General features: G+C 38.5%; 1 protein-coding gene across 3 annotated transcripts in view; it reads left to right on the top strand.

Annotated features, from left to right (window-relative positions):
- Positions 1-18,864, top strand: part of LOC132142708 (lymphoid enhancer-binding factor 1-like) — a 44,010-nt gene that overhangs the window by 7,539 nt on the left and 17,607 nt on the right. For all 3 annotated transcript variants that reach the window (XM_059552781.1, XM_059552778.1, XM_059552779.1), the window contains exon 4: positions 18,685-18,817. In XM_059552781.1, the coding sequence (XP_059408764.1) occupies positions 18,685-18,817 (133 nt within the window). The remainder of the gene's footprint in view (positions 1-18,684; positions 18,818-18,864) is intronic.

Raw genomic sequence — 18,864 nt, 5'->3', positions numbered from 1 at the left:
GGCCCCTTTGAAGTTCACTGGTACAGACCCAGGGTTTTGGAACAGAGGGCCATTGATACTGTGTTTACATCGGCCGGTTACCACAGCCATATTGAATCCATGTGTTGGATGTATGAAGCAAAAAGGCTGGCAGTGTTATTAGGTGATTTTTGAAAGGTTTGCCTCCATGGGGCATTTCACCACCCAGACCCACTGAAATTTGTTAATTGAAACGTCTTTATAGTAGGAGACTCCACAAACTCTGAAGTTCTGGAGGGAATGTCCAAATTAAATTGCTCTTGTGTGTATACAAGTAGTGCATTTGTTTTTTTTTATCTTGGCTTTGCCTGCACTCACACATATACCTGTATGTGATTTATCAAAAAATTTGTATTATGCAATGTCAGGTTTATTAGACAACCATATATACCCTATATATACTACAAATTGTGGTGTTATTCTTGGACAATGAGTGTTATTTCTTGATCTTTTTATGCTCCGCTATTATGCAAACCAGCGGTAGCACCTGCTGAGATGATCATGAGGGCACACGCAAGTGAAGTGCAACGTTGTGTTTTGTCTTTGCGCCACAGTTGTCATCACTTTTCCTGCATGTTATGTCTCAGGGCCTGACTGTGACCTCAGTCACCCTCCAGCGGCCTCTTTAAGCCCCGCTTTATTTTGATAATAGTGGCTGACGCTCTCGTCCCACTTTTGGTTGTTTTTCTTGTGCACTTATTTATTTATTTTTTTTACCCCTTTTCATTTAATGTTTGTTGCTTTATTTTGCGTATTCTCATTCCCAGTGTCAGTGAAAGCTTGTTTAGTCTCGGATGACCCAAAATCCCCATGTTTTTCTCATTTTACAATTGTTTGTTTGAGGAGCGACATTAGATGCAAGTCAGTAACCACCTTCTATCAAATCACGCTAATTGGATAACTGTTGGAGATTGCGTAGTATTGGTAGTTTTTGTGCTGTAGCAGCGTGTAGAAACACCAAGTTGAGTGTCTTGTCAAACAGTCATCATCTCAAGAGAAATTCGTCAGTGACAGAGATTGAAACTGCGTTTTTTAGCGTACAAGCGTGCATCTCTGAACTTAATTTGCACTGCTTTCCACTGATCAATAGAGGCTCTGTTTCACTAGGTTCATGGTTTTCATATTTTTCTGAAGCTCATTATATTTTTTATTTTTATATTTTGCCGGGTTGTGTGTTTGTGTGGGAGTAAAGGAGCTTCACATGCTCCGTGGATCAGACACCACTGAAATATTCATGCTCCCTGGTGTAGGAGTTTCTTAAAGGGGTTCTCTGAGTTACAGTACAAAAGATGGCTTGCCATCAGGCTTTATTAGCCAGGCTGTTTAATGTATGTGTAGATTCAACCTCTTTTTTCCCCCCTTTCTCATGTGCACTCACTCCCTCTCTTTGTGTTGCACATCAAATCATCCCTCTGCCCCCGAATTCTCAGACTCTTTCTATTTCTCATAGTCAGTCAGTCAACTCATGTTTGAAGCGGATGGGAAGGGAGAGCTTTGCTATCAGCTCTTTTTGTGTGGTCTCGGCCATAAAAAACACCCTGTTCTTTGAATGTGAAAAGAGCTTGTCTTAAATTTTTGGGAAACTAATAAAATTTTGTCGCTCCTTTCAAATCTGCCGCAGAATTGAAAACAAATGCTTCCTTTTTTCATCTGCCTTTATACTGGCCAATTATGGAGTTGTGAAAATAAAAAATCACCCTGTCAAATTTCTCCTGCTCCCTCTTCTCCTCTTTTACTCTTTTCTTTACCCAGCTTTTTCATTTGAACTTCGCTCTCTTTGATTTCTCTCCTTCGTTAACTTGCTTTTGTCTGTCTTCCCTTCTCACTCATTTTTGTTGAAGGTGTGCATGTGTGCGTTGGGGGGGATCAGTGATGTCGAAGTCAAAACTGAGTGCATTAAGAAAACTAGTGAAATGCAATCCAGCTGCAATCCGACATGACGCTGGAAAAAGGGGGCTGTGGAGCAGAGAGCTGCGGCGTATTCCCAGGGCGCACAACTGCTCGCGGCCTTGGCTTTGATCTCTTCAAAGCCTTCTGCCTCCTACTAGATGAAGAGTCTTGGCTTCGTTTCGTGAGCGCTGGAGAGAGAGAGAAAAAAGGGGAGGGTGAGCAAGGGATGGTGTGGGGAATTAGAGGGGGTTGTTGTGCATAGAAAAGGATGAGAATGGGGGGGGGGTGCGAATGGAGATGGGAAACGTAGAAAAAAAGTGACCAAGATACACTGAAAGAGGGTGGCAAGAAGTTAAAGGTGTCCTTTTGCCCTATTCAGGCCAAAATCAATCAGATCATGGGAGTAATTACATGTAATTCAGCACAAGTCTCAGAGGGTTTTGTTACCTGAGGTACTCTGACCCCAGAAATGGAGCCTAGGCTGGGAAGGGAAGGGTGGGCTGGTGGAGGGAGGGAGGTGTTGAAAAGCAGGCTGCCCTGTTGCCGTCCAACAGAGCAGAAAATGGGAGCACAATGCAGTGATTACCCTTGCAGATGTCCCCATATTTATGTCGGCGATGTTTTGGTGGCGTGGGCGGTGGAATTGTTACAGAGCTAACGAGGCCCAGCTATTGTAGTGGAGCGTGTGCCCATTTCTGCCCAATCAGCAACCCCAACACACCAACCCCCAACCTCCAGGCTTTCCCACATTAGACTGTAACAAGGCAGCTAACCCGCCCATGGAGGTGTCCAATTTGTGAAAAATACACTTGCTTAAGTTGATTGCAACAGAAAAACATTATCCTATGGGTGGAGCTTTTCAGTGACTGACAGAGCAGGGTGTCCTGTAGCCAGTGTGATTGCAATATATAGTCTACATCAGTGGTCCCCAACCTTTTTAGCACCAAGGACCGGTTTAATGTCAGACAATATTTTCACAGACCGGGCATTAAGGTGTGAAGCATAAATACAACAAAATAAAATGATACGACTGGCATAAAAACTGTTGTATATTGTAAATATAATAATAAACATGAATCCACTGTGTATTTGTATGCAACTTTATTAGCAGCGTCCTCGTAACATCGCGCCAACATAACATGAATAATATATAATGAGCGAGTACATCATGAATCCATTTTCCAAACCGTGTTTTTGTCTTATCCTTAATCACTATGGTACACCTATAATAAGTGTTTATATTCTGACTATTTTAGTCTGGTTGGGGTCGGCAACGCTGCAGAGTAGCGCAGTACCTGTGTGACTCGCCGTAGATGTAAACCGAGAGAAGTAGCTCCGGCTGCAATGTTCTTCCACCAGACGCGAGGGCCAAAAGTTACCGACTGCAGCTTTAATGCAAGTTATTTATTCTTTCTTGTGCGGCCCGGTATCAAATGCCCGGGGGTTGGGGACCGCTGGTCTACATGATATAATTTTATAAGGACTTTATAAAGAGATATGCACAAAATTGCGAAAATTATTTTTAATACATGTATGTTTATAATATATCAATTTATATAAACATCAATTAAATATATTTTTTTAATTGCTGAAATTAAATGTTATATATGTATGTTTATAATAATAATAATAATAATAATAATAATAAAATTATTAAAGACACTATTGATGTTTTTACTGTATTTTGAATCAAATAAATGCAGCCTTAAGGATACAAATATGCTGTTACATACTGAATATATACTACTTTTTGTTTTTTCACCATTTTTATAAATTTATGTTCATGCTAGGAACACGATATTGGATTTTTGCTGATATCTGGTATGTCTATTTTTTTTTTACTCATTTTAGCCAACTTGGAATATAATGACAGAATAGCGTACGCAGTTTTCATCCAGCGGATACACTCCAAAATGTTGCTATGGTGATGCGGAGAGACACAGAGGAGACAAATTGTTAAAAAGTCGTTATTTTTCTTTGTGTACAAAAGGTATTCTCTTCGCTTCATTACATTACGGTTGATCCACTGATGGCAGATGGACTATTCTGATGATGTCTTTCATACTTTTCTGGACTTTGACCGTGTAATTTTCTTGGCAGTTAATGGAATGGTCACAAGCCTCTCGGTTTTCATCCAAAATATCTTAAATTGTGTTTCAAAGACGAACAAAGCTTTTACAGGTTTGGAACGACATAGGGGGAGAGTGATTTAATGACAAAATTTTCATTTTGGGTTGGAATTTCCCTTTAATTTAATTAGATGTAGGCCAACAGCGCCCCCATGGATTACAACTTCTTACTGAGAGGGCATTAGGACCCCGGGGAAGCTGCTGCTGCTGCCACTGCACTTGATATTACGATTTACGCCATCACACACATTTCACAGATTAAATGCAGTGATCCAAAACAGTCAATCTAATCATCATTCAGACAAAACTGTGCTTCAAGAATGAGCCACACTATTGATGTGATATAATCACTAGCACAACCTGAGCAAATGTGAGTTAATGTATTCCACTTATCGGCAAGACATATTTTTCATATTGTGCCAATGCCGATATGTACATTTAAAGCCATTATCGGCCGATTCATCCCTAGTTCACGCTAAGATAGCGGTTTACACAAACTACATAAACCATTACCAGGGCCCCTCATGTCAGCCTATTGTTAATAAGGTTCATTAGACAAATTGACTGCTCTGCCTCTTTGATCTGATCTATCATCTCTGAGTCTGGCCTTCTGCATTACTTTTCCTGACCTCTACAGACCTGCACTGTGATGTTTTTTTTTCCCCTATCACAAATTGATTTGAACCCATGTTGAGCGTTCATTTATTACTGAAGGGCCATTCACAAATATATAGAGCCTCTGAAATGAGTCTTTTCTGTATTTTTAGGACATCTGCTATTATTCACCCCCTGTTTTGTTATATGATATGCTTTCTCTTTCTCAAATAAATTCTGGGTACGGATGTGAGACCTGAGATGAGCAGCACTTTGTTTACTTGCCTCGGTTGTTTGATGCTGGATGATGAAACCTATAAAAATACTCTGCAAGACTGCATTTGCTCGTCTTTGCCTTTGTGCCTCATACTAACTCCTCTCAACCGCTGGTTATTAACTGCATCTGTGCCTCCCAAAGGATGTGCATAGGTAATAATAAAATTCAGTTTACAGATGCTGATGCTGGGCCTGTGAATGCTAACAGTAAAAAGTCTGGACACACTTAACTGAGTTTGTTTCTCATGATCTTAAAAACTTTTGATCTGAAGCTTTATGCTTAAATGCTTAAAATGTTTTTGTAGATAACCTGTCTAGTTGATGTGAAATACCTTTGGGAAGTTATCAACCTGTGGAGTGTGACAATTCTGTACACCATCTAAACAGTACTTTAGAATTAGAAACTTTTGTTTTTTACTTTTGTTAATTGTATAATAAATGGAAAAAAAATGATAGAATACAAAAAGATTAGAAAGCTAGTTAGATTTTTTTTTTTTTTTTAAGAATAGAATTAGAATAGTGAGTGCTAAAGTTAGAGGGTCAAATAAAGATGGAAGAGATGTGTTTTAAGCCAATTCTTGATGATGGCTAAGAACTCAGCTGCTCGGATTGAGTTGGGGAGGTTATTCCACCAGGAGGGAACATTTAACATGTAAAAATGTAACGTACTGTATTTTAATTTTAATTTAATTAAAAAACAATATATAGAATTAAACTAGCTCACAGGTGATCCCCCAAATCTAAATATATTCTGACTGGCTGTGATTTGTGTAGCACATTGTGGAGTTTCAGGATTTTGTAGCTTTTGGAAAGCTCCATCCAGGAAGCATCGGTCTCATACGTTAATGGTATAATTCATATTCCAGCAGAATACTCTAGATAGGTTGGCCTGACATACGCTGAGATTTTTACCTGGTCTTTGATCAATATTTAGGTATCTAAGATGGCATACATCCATGGAAAATGGTGCGCAGGCTGCTTATGCATTATGGATTTAGTTTGCAATTATTAGAGCTATTTTGAGAAGTAACCTCACTGCATTAGACTGACTGACTGATTGTTTCTCAGCTTGATCTGTATCTACACAACCAAGATGTGATATTAGTTACGAACTCATTCTGAAATTGAACATGAATTCAAAACTTTTTGGAAATCTGATTATTGCAGAACATGACCTTTATGTACACTTCAGTTTTTCCATCTGGCATTTAATGGACAATGCACCAGTCCCAACCCAAGGGTTAGGTTAATTTTCCTGAATCTTCATCAAACAAAAGCCAGTTTTCTTCTGGTTGACCCAGAACTTGGATCTGTTCCCTCTCCTATCCTATTATAGAGAGTCAGGAAAACAAAGACCTTGTGCGCGTTTGCATACTCCTCCACTGTGTCTCGCCTTGTTTGCACACAGCCCATGTTTTGTTTGCTTTAGTCGGGACAATAGTCACAAAAGTACTCCTTCAAAAGTATCGAACGGGGGAGGTCCCCGTCCTGCGTGTGAGTCGACTTTTAAGAGCTCGTTGAAGTGCTCCCTAGTCATGCGTGGGTTGGGAAAAGTAATTTGTTCTCCGGGGATTATTGTGTGTGTGTGTGTGTGTGTGCTCTCAGACTGAGGGTTTTCACTGGCTGATGCTAAATTGAAAAGCAGTTGTGTTGAGGTTAACTAGCTAATTCCCTAACAATGTGGGGAGGCCACATTTATATAAGAGGTTTGTGCGTAATGCAGAATTGTCCTACCTACAAGCAAAACAAAGTGACAAAGGCTTTATGTGATAAAAGAGTGAAAATGTAGGGTTGTTACAATTGATCCCGCGGTCTTATTGAGATGTATTCAGTCTTGAATCTGTCAGAACAGGTTTTGATTTCTTGCACCCTTTGAGAAATATGTTTACTTTAAAGTATCTCAGTATCTGAGTGTGTCTTGTCTGGTTATATTTCAAATAAATAGTAAGAAAGTGATCTCTGGAAATAACTGGAAGTTATTATTTTTTATTCTTTGGAAACAGTGATGCCTCAAATCATACATCATCAATCATCATGTGTGCTGTTATTTTTTTTCTTAGCGATTAGACTTCATTTTAAATTAAACCAATATTTTATAAGCCTGTAATAAAGAGGGACTCAAGTTATATTTAGTCCCCAGAACTTCATAGATATTGAGTATGCAATAACCCAGGTCACCTTAGTAAACATGACAATGTGCTAAAAATACTGCTAGAAACTGTATCACATTCCACTTTAAAGCTTGAACATGTAATTTCTGCAGAGCTAATGGCACCAAAAGTAACTGAAACAATTATTGTTTCCAGACATACAGAAGACCACAGTTATCTTGAGAAACAAGCTATATTGACCATTTTCTCAATTCCATATTGTTCGTTATTTCCGCTGTTTCATAGAAATGTTACATTTATGTCTTTTGTTGGTGCTTTTGTCTAAAATAACTTACTGCTCATTATGATTTTATGATTTCTTGCATTCAAACCAATGACATTTCTGTCTGTAAAGAATTTTGAATAATAATTTAGAAAAAGAGTTTTTGAAGTTGTGTGTGTGTGTGTGTGTATGTGTGCGTGTGTGTATGGGTATATATATATCTTTTTTTTTCATGCTTAAACTTTTCCTGTTTAATTCAATGTGTTGCCTGTAATGATTTGTTAAATTTACTGTCCGCTTCTGTCCATTTTTTTTCAATGTGTGTGAATGCTATAAGCTGCACACTAGGAATTGGACTCTTCGCAATTAAACATAACAATATGATTGTGATATAGAATTGGGTTTATTAAGACACTGCACTATTCCTTTCATTGAATTCTATCCATATGCATGGAAATTCTGGAGCCCAGACAAACAAGCTGTTGTTGTATTCCAGACTTCAATTTTAGTGAACTGAGAGCTGCACATTTGTACGAGGTGAAGGTGCGTCACTAATAGAAGATTGATATATCTCGCTGAATTAAAAGAACATAAACTTTAAAGCTGCAGCTTTGTAGGTTTTATGTTTTTGCTATTTATTTGTTTGTTATTTGGGCTTTAAAGATGTCGCAGAGCATGATATCATAAGAAGAACTTTAGTGTGCTCAAAGTGTAGTCCATACGCCTTTTAATGGAGACCTCTGTCTGTGCATGCAACTATTGACTGTTTACGACGTGTGCAGAGCAGAAAGCCACATCTTCTGCTATGTTAATTTGCTTTCAATCGGAGTAGACTTCAGTCTCTTTCCCACCCTCCCCCTGCTCCGCTTCCTCTTTTCTTCTCATCTCAATCCCTAACTCTGGGCCGTAAAGCTCAGACTTTGTTGCTGTGAGTGTGAAACTAGGTCAATACCCGGCATCTGAAGTAGCTCCATTCAGCATAGCCACTCTGATGTTGCAGGTATGGTTTGTGAGCTCACACGTTTACATGCTCACACGGTAACAAACACACGTGCAGCAGCGTATCACCGCTTTACTCAAACACTAACCTGAGCCTCCTGCCCTGCAGCGGGAGACCGAGAGGGAGCGGATTGTTCCACCCCTCCATCACAAGTTCCCCTGCAGGTCTCATTCTCTCCTCGCTGCAAGTTCTTCCCAAATCCAGAGTGGCAGCCATTTATGTGCCGTATACCTGTGTGAATGTGCCAGTAAAGCACCGTCTGCACATGCCAGACAAATCCCACATCTTCAAATGCCTGCTTAAAATTGACTCTGGAACTTGACATATCTCTCTCTCTCTTTTCTCCTGCTGCTCCATTTTTATTTTTGTAGTAGAAAAAAATAGTTTTTTTTTATATTCTGAGAATTTTTTTTTTTTTGGTGCCGATCACCCATGATTATAGGTGGTTTTTGGTAATTGCTTTGCATGTGCTAAGGTATTCTGAGCTAACCTAAACTAGCACAGCAATTTGAAAAGTTGAAATGGCTAAACAATCCGCTCCCTCTCTCTCCCTCTCCTTCATCTGTTTAGCTGTGCATTTATTGAATGAGCACTGTGCGATGTCCGAACTGATTGCACTGCATTTTACGTATTCACTATTTTATGTAAAATCATTTTCTATTTTTAACTGTTTTAAATTCCTTTTAAGTCAATTTTTAAATCATTTCCAAAGTTTTAAAATGGCTTGTTTTTATTTTTGTTATTATTTTTCTTAATGATTATTTTACTTTCTTTTATGTAAAACACTTTGAATTACCATTGTGTACGAAATGTGCTATATAAACAAACTTGCCTTGCCTAAATAATTTTTTTTATATTTTTTATTTTATTTGTATATATCATTTATATATTATATATTTATTTTAATGTATTAAAATTATATTTAAATGTATTTTACATTTTTATTTTAAAATTAAATTGAAGACAAAACAATGATATTTATATTTAAAAATACAGTTTGTTTTTTATTCTTTCATCTACTTATTTTAAATAATAAAAAAATATACATTAAAATAATATTTGAAATAATTTTATGTATTTAAAATTTTTATTTTAATAAAAAATAAACCAAGATTTAATTTTCAAATGAAAAATATTCAATCTTTTACTCTACTCTGGTTTGATCAGTAGCCTAAGAAAGCACCCCTACTATACATTTGCAAAAAAATCTGTAGTCCTTTCATTTGTGTTTTGTTTTTGAGCTGCTGCTTTTCTGTTGTTTGTCAAGGTAGCACTAGCATGCAATTGGCCAGTTTGATTATGTTGGAGAATCGGCCTTCCATAAATAACCAAATGAGAGCGAGAGTTGGCGCAGTATGAAAGCAAAGAATAAACAAGTGTTCATTCATATGCTTTCTGCACTTCCAACAAGGTTGTGTGGATCACGGATTCATGTGTTTGGCATGTAGACACCGGGCTGGCTTTAAAGTTTAATGTATGTGACTGTGTGTTTGTGTCAGAATGCATGCTAATGGCACGTTGTCTGTGTATTTGGTCAGTGGACGGCATGCTGCTCGCTGACCGCTCCACTCCAGTGGAATGTTTGACCTTTTAGTGATGCTTTGAAGTGACCAGGTCCTGCTGTGAGAATGAGCCCTGCATAAACCACAAGGTGAACATGCAGCGTGATGTTGAGAAACCTTGCCAAACCTTTATATAACCTCCACACAATGCAAAACCAATCAGCAACTTTTGAATATTTCTATTGTAAAAGTGCTGTCTGTCGATTGTTATCAAAAACTTACGCTCAACGCTTTTCATTTTTCGGTTAATCCTGTGTTGTATGTTAGGAAGCGTCCTTGTTGCCTTATTGTCTTGATAAATATTGTATTTATTCTCAATGAGCTTTAAATCCCTGGTCCATGCATTACCTCAGGTTGGCGCAGTTCCAATGCTTATGTATCACATTTGTGTTTGTTTTATGGTTCACATCTGTCAGAATGTAGCACTGCCTTTGCCGTTGATGTGGTTTTCTGGGGCATTAATGGGAGAGATGTTTGATGTTCTGCTGCTCTGCTTGCCTTTTGCAGATGACAGCTGGTACACTGCTGTCAAATTTCTTAATGCCATACTTTGAACTTAAGCTAGCACATGGATCAAAAAAGGTAAGGCTAAATAATAATAATAATAATAATAATAGTAATTATTTTAAATATTATTATTATTACTACTACTACTACTACTACTACTACTACTACTATTGGAAATTAAGTTCATAAAATATGCATTTATTAAAAATAATTAATAATAATAATATAATTTGTTTTATTGAGATAATTTTGCTCTTATAATGGTACCAACTTTTTTGTAAAGTATCTTTTTTATCTTGTGTAAAAATACAAAAGGAGATAAAATGTCTTTCTATTATTTATTCATATTGTTTTATTTTTTATCAATTTTTTTTAGTACAACAACAATCATAATGTTAAGTTATTTTATTTTATTTTATTTTTTTTAGATTTGTAGGTGTAACTTGCCAGTGTTCATCCCTAAGAATTATTAAAATAAGGTGTCTCTTTCACTCATTCTCTTGCTCTCTCTCTTTCTTTTAAAGCCTTTAGGGCAGCCTTTCCTCCATTCGTTCCCCTTTCCTCTACCTCTCGCTCTCTCCATCTTCACTTCCTTCTCTTGTTTGTATCGTTACCTTGGGCATGTGCCATGAGAGCGCTTCATTAATTGGGTCTGGTTACATTAAGCCCCAGAGCTAACAGGCCGTCCTGCCAATATCACATTCCATTTATAACCTGCCGCTCTAGACTGGGGCCTCTCTTTATTTAGGCGGCTCAGTACTGGGGTTGCTCACTTACTGGGGCCAATATATTGAACTGACTGGGCACTGTGTGTGTGTGTGTGTGTTCATCTTTGTTGTTTAAAGGTCATGAATTCCTACCAATGGGATGAGAGCATGAATGTGAGTATGAACACCTGGCTGTGTGTGTGTGTGTGTGTGTGGGCGATAATTGTTTTGGCTGATAGTACAGGGTGTGTTTCTATTCAGAACCGGACTGTCTTTTGTGCAGTGTTTCAATAGTCCAAAACTTAAAGCAAATCACAACTTTTTTTTTTTTTCTTGTACAGTACTTTAAAGGAATTTTTTGGGTTAAATATAGGATATCGTTGTGTCAGTTTACAGCAGAAGATAATTCCTAAACTAATTTTATATTATTGATAATTCATTCAATTTAAACTCAGTCTGCAATTATATTATTACTTTTTCATTAACACTTATTTATTTCTTTATTTACTCTGACTCTATAAACTCTAATTTTGATTGTATTTTTGCATTTGAAAGTTAGTTGCCTTTCTCTTACAGTGCTTTAAAGGAATTTACAATGTTGAATATATGTTACATTTGAGCGAATGTCAGCTTACTGTGGAAAATAATTTCAACTCATTCCTTTAATTATCACTATTACAATACACACCGTTTCCAAAGTATAGCCAGAAGACTTTAACATAATGCGGAGATAGACTACATGAGACAAAGAATTATGATCTAATCATTTACTGGACCTTACCTATTCAAAGTTATATCCAATATTTCAACTTTTGCTTTATAAAAACAAAGGATTAATTGAAAATTCTGTGGTAATTATGCTAAAATTGCTTAGTGTGGAGTACTGAACAGAGAACAACCTGACTTGTTTGAACTTACCTGTCCTTGCATCTTTAGTTTGCTTTTATTCATGTGCTGGCATCTCTCTCTTTCTCGTAGGTAAACAGTGTGAATGGATTTCACCTAGATTTGTAGCTGAATGGCAATCTGTCGTTAGTGCTTAAGTTGCCAACTCTTCAAATGTTTCCAAAACACTTCTCGCTCTTTCACAGTCTCTTTTTTTGTAGCCGCGGGCATGAGGAGTCCTCATTGCATATAAATTACAGTAGAGTGAAGCGATTATTATAAAACAACCCCCTCCCCTCCCCAACACCATGGAAATGAGAAAATTGAGTGGAGGACAAAGGGCTGGTGGTGTGAAGAAAATGCTTGTTGGTAAAATTGACTATGTTTTGGGCAACATTGGCTGATTGGAAAAATGCACTTCTACCAACATATTTGCAAAACTCCAAAATTTTGTCTGGTACATACAATTTACTGCAGTTTTCATTGGGAATAAACACTAGTGGCAATAAAATAACTTATATTATATTCCTTTTCACAAACATCATGATTTCAGGTCAGATTATTTTAGAATGATTCCTTGCTCAATACGGTTATAACCTCGCATAACACTTGCCATAGTGAATGATTTATAAACTAATACATTTTGATGTTGGCATCAAGTACTCCATACATACATATATATATATATATAAATATAATATAATATAATATAATATAATATTTATTTATTTATTTATTTATTTATTTATTTATTTATTTATTTATTTATTTATTTCTCACCTAGGATTATTAGGAACACCATACTAATACTGTTTGACCCCCTTTCACCTTCAGAACTGCCTTAATTCTACGTGGCATGGATTCAACAAGGTGCTGAAAGCATTCTTTAGAAATGTTGGCCCATATTGATAGGATAGCATCTTGCAGTTGATGGAGATTTGTGGGATGCACATCTAGGGCATGAAGTTCCCGTTCCACCACATCCCAAAGATGCTCTATTGGGTAAAGATCTGGTGACTGTGGGGGCCATTTTAGTGCAGTGAACTCATTGTCACGTTCAAGAAACTAATTTGAAATGTTTCGAGCTTTGTGACATGGTGCAGTATCCTGCTGGAAGTAGCCATCAGAGGATGGGTACATGGTGGTCATAAAGGGATGGACATGGTCAGAAACAATGCTCAGGTAGGCCGTGGCATTTAAACGATGCCCAATTATCACTAAGGGGCCTAAAGTGTGCCAAGAAAACATCCCCCACACCATTACACCACCACCACCAGCCTGCACAGTGGTAACAAGGCATGATGGATCCATGTTCTCATTCTGTTTACGCCAAATTCTGACTCTACAATCTGAATGTCTCAACAGAAATCAAGACTCATCAGACCAGGCAACATTTTTCCAGTCTTCAACAGTCCAATTTTGGTGAGCTCTTGCAAATTGTAGCCTCTTTTTCCTATTTGTAGTGGAGATGAGTGGTACCCGGTGGGGTCTTCTGCTGTTGTAGCCCATCCGCCTCAAGGTTGTGCGTGTTGTGTCTTAACAAATGCTTTGCTGCATACCTCGGTGGTTATTTCAGTCTAAGTTGCTCTTCTATCAGCTTGAATCAGTCGGCCCATTCTCCTCTGACCTCTCGCATCAACAAGGCATTTTCGCACACAGGACTGCCACATACTGGATGTTTTTCACCATTCTTTGTAAACCCTAGAAATGCTTGTGCGTGAAAATCCCAGTAACTGAGCAGATTGTAAAATACTCAGACTGGCCCGTCTGGCACCAACAACCATGCCACATTCAAAATTGCTTACCGTATATTTCGGACTATAAGTCGCACCTAAGTATAAATGGCATCAGTCCAAAAATACATCATGACAAGGAAAAAAACATATAAGTCGCACTGGACTATAAGTCGCATTTATTCAGAACCAAGAACCAAGAGAAAACATTACCGTCTACAGCCGCGAGAGGGCGCTCTGTGTTTTCAGTGGTACACTACAAAAGCATGGAGCAGCACAGAGGGCCCTCTCGCGGCTGTACACGGTAATGTTTTCTATTGGTTCATTTCTCTTGATTCATGTCAAAAAATAATTTTGATAAATAAGTTGCACCTGACTAGAAGTCGAAGGACCAGCCAAACTATCAAAAAAAAGTGTGACTTATAGTCCGGAAAATACGGTAAATCACCTTTCTTTCCCATTCTGACATTCAGTTTGGAGTTCAGGAGATTGTCTTGACCAGGACCACACCCCTAAAGGCATTGAAGCAACTGCCATGTGATTGGTTGATTAGATAAGTGCATTGATGAGAAATTGAACAGGTGTTCCTAATAATCCTGCAGGTGAGTGTGTGTATGTACATATATATGTGGCTTTTCTGATGTAGTAAACTTGCTCAGTATCTCACCTGGTACAACATTGCATTTGCGACACGAAACGCTCTGTTGTGAATCTTGTGAAGTCACGATAAAAGAGCTCAAACAGTTATAGAAGCAAGTTAAAACATGGTTTCTTTAATCAAATGCATTATCTCGCATTTTCTTTTGTTAACGCTATTAGTTAGGTTTAGTGTAGGTGCTACGTGATTTTTCTAACATGATAGAGGGTTTAGCTTTATAAGCACTACTCACCATTTAATTTTTGAACTGCTGCAATATATAAAATAACCAATGTAATGAAATGTAACCAAATTCACATAAATCAATTTAGGATAAAACGCTTTTAGTGCCACTTACTGGACATTTCACCTTTAAAGCAAAACTTTCTGCAAAATGATATTACGTGCAAGAAGCAATGTAATATAATTTTGCAGAAATGTTGCCACAGGCACTTTTTTTCCCCCAGTGAGCCTAAGTTGGTTTTGAGAAGGAAAGCAGAGGGTGCTTGGATAACGGAGCTGATTTTAGGTTAGGAAAGTCATGTGTGTATGGTTAAACTCTTTCTGGGAGAATTCAGAAAAGGGTTACCAGCTGGACATTAGGTCTTCAGCGTTTCGTGCTGATTGGTTGAAGTTGAAGTGCTGTCATGGAGAGGTTGTTGAACTGAACAGTGTTCATTTTGTCTCCCAACTCCCAATTTTTCTATTTCATGAAATCTAGCTTTTCCCTCTTTCCTCTCGATTTTCTGCAGGCCCTCAGTCAGCTTGAGTTCTGCACAATGAAATTTCTTTTAAAACCACATCTGAGGGGCTCTAGAAGCAGGCTTGGCCAGACCTGCTTATAAAATCCTAAATGGACATGCTTCTTTTCAATCGGCACCGCCTCTCTGCAAATATGAATAGAAAGACCTAAGCCTATTATTTTTCTTCATAATAAAAGAGAGAACGGGGGAGGTAAGCCCATGCTATATCCTGCCACCCTGGCCTGTGAAATCTCTGAGAGATCTTTGGGGATAAATCGCCATGGCACCATCTGACCCGGGTTCCTGTGGTCAGCTGGGCTGTCCAGCCACTTCCTAGACGGGTTGTGTGAAAGTGCTTTTAATTTAATGTCATTGAGCTGGGTTGGGAACAGGGTGGTGCAGCCCGTCATCTCAAACCACCTGGAAGGATTTGAATAGTATTGAGTGGTGGTGATTCACCCTGCGTGACTTTTATTTAAGACCACAGAAAGCCAAAAGCACCAAACCCTCTCTACGTTTATTAAAAGCAACCACATTTTTGGAAAGCCGAATGTATTTTAAATGGGGACCCCTGCAAATTGGCACAGCAGTTTCGAGGTTCCCTGCTGGAATTGTAGCTTCATGCAATGCGCCAAGATGGCAGTTTATTAAGAAGTTGAGAGAAATGGGGTCTGACAGCTGCGACTGAGAAGACCTAAAAGAGGCCCCGATCGAATAAGGTGGAACGCAAAGTGCCAGCTCTCACTTTTCATGGCTGCCATTCAGTCGAGGACCCTGTATTGACATACTGGAGAATTGTGGTGTCTTTTGTATGATGCTTGCGTGGATTCCTTAACTCAAACTGTTTTAAGTTTTTCCTCCACTCCTCTGTATCTCTTTTCTCCTTTACTCTGAGACAGAGACTAGGGGCTTAAATGAAAAATATGCCTGCCTCTTATCTCTCTCCCAGAGGAAAAGCCAATAAGAGCTGAGAGGCGGAAAATGAAGAGAGGGTAAGGATGCTATCATGCAGTCTTCCAGTGAGGGCCTTTTTCAGTAGCTACTGCCCCCCAGTCACATATTTGTAATGAGGCAGAGTCAGGGATAAGGTTTCCTAAAGGTAGGATAAGACCCTTTTAAAAACTACTCGTCCAGATTAGCCATCACCTCTGAACAAGAGTTGAACCATATTTAAACCACATACTGGACTGAGCTATTTATAGGCCCCTTTAATAATAATAATATAAAAGGTATTTTTTTGCTTTTTAAAACCTCAAAGCAGATGTTTTATTGTTGTTTTATTTTTTCTGAACAACATTACAAAAACTATTATTTTCTGTTCTATTCTATTCCCCAGTTTCATGTTTAGCATGTGATTTTACCTGGGAATCACTGTCTTATCATACAAATAATCATCGGCTCAACAGTGTCGGTCAACATTTTTGTGGAACAGAATCTGACCCATCATAATTTTTGTCAGTCTGGCTCATGAATATTAATTAGGTACATAACATTCACCTGGTACCAATTGCAAGTTTGTTCACTTGACTGCAGGTGGGACCGGATGGCAGTGGCTTGTTCTTGGTCTCAAAACGGATATTTCAGCTGGATGCAATTTGTTTTCTTTGCACTGAAGTAAATTTTTTAAAATAATATGTTTAAGTTATCATTACCCAAAAAGCAGGGTGGAATAACCTTTGAAAAGTGGTAAATTATAATAGCTGCTACACCCCTACTTGATTTTGCCAAAAACGACATGCTCCTGGATCGTCATCCATGTTGGTCTTGGAACAACATTCCCAACATACTTTAGGGATTCGCTTGGGGCTTGGGGTTTGAATAACATTATCAACCTAACATTTGCTTTGGTTTTATAGGGTTCGGATTAGGGATAGGGTTAGGACTATGTTTGTTTTTTCAAAGGATCCAGGAGCTTGTCCTACATCTGTCATTTTTGAAAGCATTTAGGAATTTACAATTGTGTATCATCAGCTTCCACGCAAGAATCCCAAAAATGCTTTGGAAAATGTAGGCGCTTCTGATGTGTTTGGAAGTCCAAGTGTTGTCGAAAGTTATCAAAGCTCAGATCTTTCCAGAGAATGTCATCCATATCATCGTCCCCCCTCTCTGAGAGAGTTTGTCTGAGGGACCCCAAAATAGCCCACCCTCCCAAGGGCACATGCACACACTCCTCCCGCCCCGTGGTTTTACAGCAGTACGTCTGCCGAGGAAATGGCACCCTACACCTGCCTCTCTGGCCAATTAGCTGGTCGGAAACCACAACCTTTGCTCCCAAATTAGGACAGACTGCTCGTTCGTGCCTGCGGGAGTTTTGCCTGTGGCACGGGTGGGCCACTTCTTACCCGTCTCGCCTCTCTCGCAAGTTCTGCAGTTCAACATTCAATACAGCTTAACCTTAGGAACAGCATACAATCAATAACTGTTTTTTGAGTTTGAGTTTTTGTTTTTGCATCAGATGGATTTCCTAGGACATTTTAATATATATTTTTTCTAAATGCTTATGGTTTGAAGTCGTCCTGGGAATTTCCCACTCAGCGAACAAATGTGATGTGTGTTCAAGTGACTTTGGTCAGAATAAATCAGATTTATTAAGTACTTTTTTTCTCCATTTTGCTCTTCCTAACAAATATAGAACACTTTTTAAAGCTAGTGCCACTAAACAAACGGCAAAGGATGTGCATTAAATGTGTTATTTCATTGTTCTCATTCTACCACACTGTTCAGTGGCTCCTCGTAAACTTTTCTGGCAAGCTTTATTGCTGTTTTTCATCAAAGCTACACCAGTGTTTTAGTATCAGAGATATTATTGTAGATTTATTAATATTTTGAAATAGGTTTTTTTTTTTTATTTATAGTTTTCATATTCATAGGTTTTAATTTTGTAATATTTTAAATATCTATGTAGTGTTATTAATTAAGTATATCAAGTTGAACAACTAATTGAAAATGAGATGTTACAAGTTTTTTTTTTTTTTTTTTTTTGAAAAGGTTTTTTTTTTTTATCATGGTTTTAATACTTCGGTTTAGTTAGTGGAGTTTGGCATTTACAATATTCTGCACATATCTCATGAATGCACAATTTTAGACCTAAGACAGAAATCTGTAGGCCAGGTAAAGGAGAAGCTCACCAATTATCTGAAAAATTGCTACATGTTCTTGAACACTGTGTACTTGATGTGCTTTCGTGGTGTGCTGAGCATTGCTTTGTGAGTCAGATCTGTGTGTGTGTGTGTGTGTGTGTGTGTGTGTCTCGAGTCCGCTGCTGACGTGATTAACCCTGCTTAGTTCCACCGCAGACGGTCGGGGCTCTGTAATGAACTCCCTTATTCACTGGCTAATGATTCCCTTTGATCTTCAGCCCCGAGACCTCTGGTCTGCCTCTGCCCTGTGGCGTTCCCTCCCTCCCTCCCTGTTTCTCATTCTCTCCTCCTCTAACCCACACTCTGTCTCTCCCAACCCCCTTCTTTATTCATTAGTTTCTGCCCCAAAATACTGCAGTACACAATCCACATCTCATCATTGGTGAGGTGTTCGACTTTGGTGGCTCATTGCCTATTTTTTTCTTATTCTGAATGCCTCGGTCACATGTGAAGTTATTACAATATCAGTATTTCTCTCTGTGTTTTGCAGTCAAATAAGGTGCCGGTGGTCCAGCCATCCCATGCCGTTCACCCCCTCACCCCTCTGATCACATACAGCGACGAGCACTTCGCACCTGGCCCGCATTCGGGACATCACCCACAGGACATCAACTCCAAGCAAGGTAAACACATTCAGACTGCACAAACAGACATTGCAAATTATTAAAGT

This window comes from Carassius carassius, chromosome 6 (genome assembly GCF_963082965.1).
Source record: "Carassius carassius chromosome 6, fCarCar2.1, whole genome shotgun sequence".
Lineage (NCBI taxonomy): Eukaryota > Metazoa > Chordata > Actinopteri > Cypriniformes > Cyprinidae > Carassius > Carassius carassius.
This window is presented reverse-complemented; position numbering and strand designations above follow the sequence as displayed.